This window comes from Protobothrops mucrosquamatus, unplaced genomic scaffold (assembly GCF_001527695.2).
Source record: "Protobothrops mucrosquamatus isolate PMUCROS unplaced genomic scaffold, P.Mucros_1.0 scaffold4650, whole genome shotgun sequence".
Taxonomy (NCBI): Eukaryota; Metazoa; Chordata; class Lepidosauria; order Squamata; family Viperidae; genus Protobothrops; species Protobothrops mucrosquamatus.
In genome coordinates this window covers 16,754-18,981 of record NW_015390549.1, presented here as the reverse complement: position 1 = coordinate 18,981, position 2,228 = coordinate 16,754, and the positions used below count along the sequence as shown (strand labels likewise).

Below are 2,228 nucleotides of genomic sequence, written 5' to 3'. Positions count from 1 at the left end.
GAGAGAAGGAGGGAGGGAGACAGAGAGAGGGGGAAGGAGGGAGGGAGAGGGAGAGAGAAGGAGGGGAAGAGAGGGGGAAGGAGAGAGAGAGGGAGGGAGAGAGGGAAAGAAAAGGAGGGAAAAAGAGGGAGGGAGAGAGGGGAGGGGGAGAGAGTGAGAGAGAAGGGAGGGAGGGAGAGAGACAGAGAGGGGGAAGGAGGGAGGGAGAAGGAAGGGGGAGAGGGAGGCAGGGAGAGGGGGGGCACCGCCCGCCTCGGGTCTAGGAGCGACTCTGGTTAACGGGATTGACAAGGAGACCCGTTCAGACCGCTTGCTTCACGGGCCAACCGATCTCTCTACCTAACCGCGTTCAGACGACCGACCACACAAGAGCGATCCTCGCTTCGTTTGAGCCCGTTGTATGCGGGTTAGGGGGCTGCAGTTAGGTGGATGCAGGGGGCCTCTTGGACCCTCTCTGCCGTCGGATGCCGGGCGAGGACCCGGGTTCAGCTCTAAAGCCCCCTTGGGTTGCTTGCTTGATTCCTGGAAGCGTCCCGGGTACCGGGGGAGGGACGGGGGGGACGGAACAGGCCCAGCGCCTGTCGCCAAGCCCGGTAATTCGACGCGATGCGCTCGGTCCCTGGCGGCCGATGATGCGATCCCGTGCGCGGAATCCAAATGCTTCGCTCCGGGAGCCAGAGAGGAAGACGGCATCCCCCCCCCCTTCCAGCGACCCGGGACCCCCAAGTCAGGGAGAAAGTCTTGCTGGGTGGTGGGGCGTCGTCGGAGGGCGTCTTTAGGATCGCTCTTGCGGGAAGATGCCCTCTTCGAGGCGACTCCGAGAGGTGGGAGGTTTTTTTTGCAAAGCAGAACAAAAGCGCAGCGCATCGACATGCCTCCAGCGCCCGATCCTTGCCTCGGAATCCCGAATCGCTCGACCCATTTTACTTCTTTCTCTTTGTTTTTCTTTTTCTTTCTTTCTTTTTTTCCTTCCTTCCTTTCTCTTTCTTTCCTTCCTTCTTTCTTTCCTTTTCTTTCTTTCCTTCTTTTTTTCTCTTTCTTTCTTTCCTGTTCTTCATTCTATTTATTTATATTCATTCATTCGCTTACTAAACGTATGTATTAAATTGATTTGCCGCGAGTCTCGTTTCGAAGCAACTCTGGGTGGCTGACAGCAACCAAAATAAACATTAAAACCATCAAGTCTATAATAAAAGACCCAATAAAATGACAACGCAAACGAAAGGATGGACACAGGAGGGAGGCAGAATGGGGGGGGAGGTTAGGGTTAGGGGGAATTTCCTGACAGTGAGAACAATTAACCAGTGGAACGGCTTGCCACCAGAAGCTGTCGTAGGGTCTCCTGCCCAAGGTCCCTTCCGTCTCTGGTATTGGGTAGGAAGGGGTCCGCCGTTCTCCCCTCTCGCGCTCGCAGCAAACCACGTGCAAGGCATCGAATCCTCCACCACACACACACACACACACACACACACACACGTGCAATGCATCGAATCCACACACACACGTGAAATGCATCGATTCCACCACACACACACACGTGCAATGCATCGAATCCACCACACACACGTGCAATGCATCGAATCCACCACACACGTGCAATGCATCGAATTCTCCACCACACACGTGCAATGCATCGAATCCACCACACACACACGTGCAATGCATCGAATCCTCCTCCACCACACACACACGTGCAATGCATCGAATCCTCCACACACGTGCAATGCATCGAATCCACCACACGCACGCACACACACGTGCAATGCATCGAATCCTTCAACACCACACACACACACCCCGTGTTCTCTCAGTTCACATTATTGCACCCCCTCCCCACCTGCACACAAAAGGCGCTCGCGCTCAGCTGGCTGCGTCGTCCGAATGCCTTTTGCTGGACGGCCGATTTGCCCGCGAAGCAGGAGGCCTGAATAGCCCCTCCCCCCCCACCCCCGACCAATCCAACCTGGGCTCGCCGTAGCCACTAGGAAATGTCCCCCAGCCATCTCCCCACCCCCCCCACCCCCCGCACCGCTTTCGTTTTTGATTTCCCGGCGGGACCTCCCCGTCCTCCCACTGGCCACGCCGCTCGTTGCGCCCAAACTCGGGAGAAGTAGCCGGAGCGCGGCGGTGGGGCAGGATGAGGTAGGCGGGGAGATTGGGGTGTCGGGACGGAGCACCCCGTAAGAACAGAGGAGGGGAGGGGTCCCTAATGGGCGAGGGTCCCGCTG

At 57.2% G+C, this 2,228-nt stretch overlaps 1 protein-coding gene across 1 annotated transcript in view; it reads left to right on the top strand.

Moving 5' to 3' along the window:
- Positions 1–2,137: 2,137 nt before the first annotated feature.
- The window catches only part of LOC114923589 (interferon-induced protein with tetratricopeptide repeats 5-like), a 3,116-nt gene continuing 3,025 nt past the window's right edge, over positions 2,138–2,228 (top strand). Inside the window, exon 1 of the mRNA XM_029286708.1 lies at positions 2,138–2,142. Coding sequence (XP_029142541.1) covers positions 2,138–2,142 — 5 coding nt within the window. The remainder of the gene's footprint in view (positions 2,143–2,228) is intronic.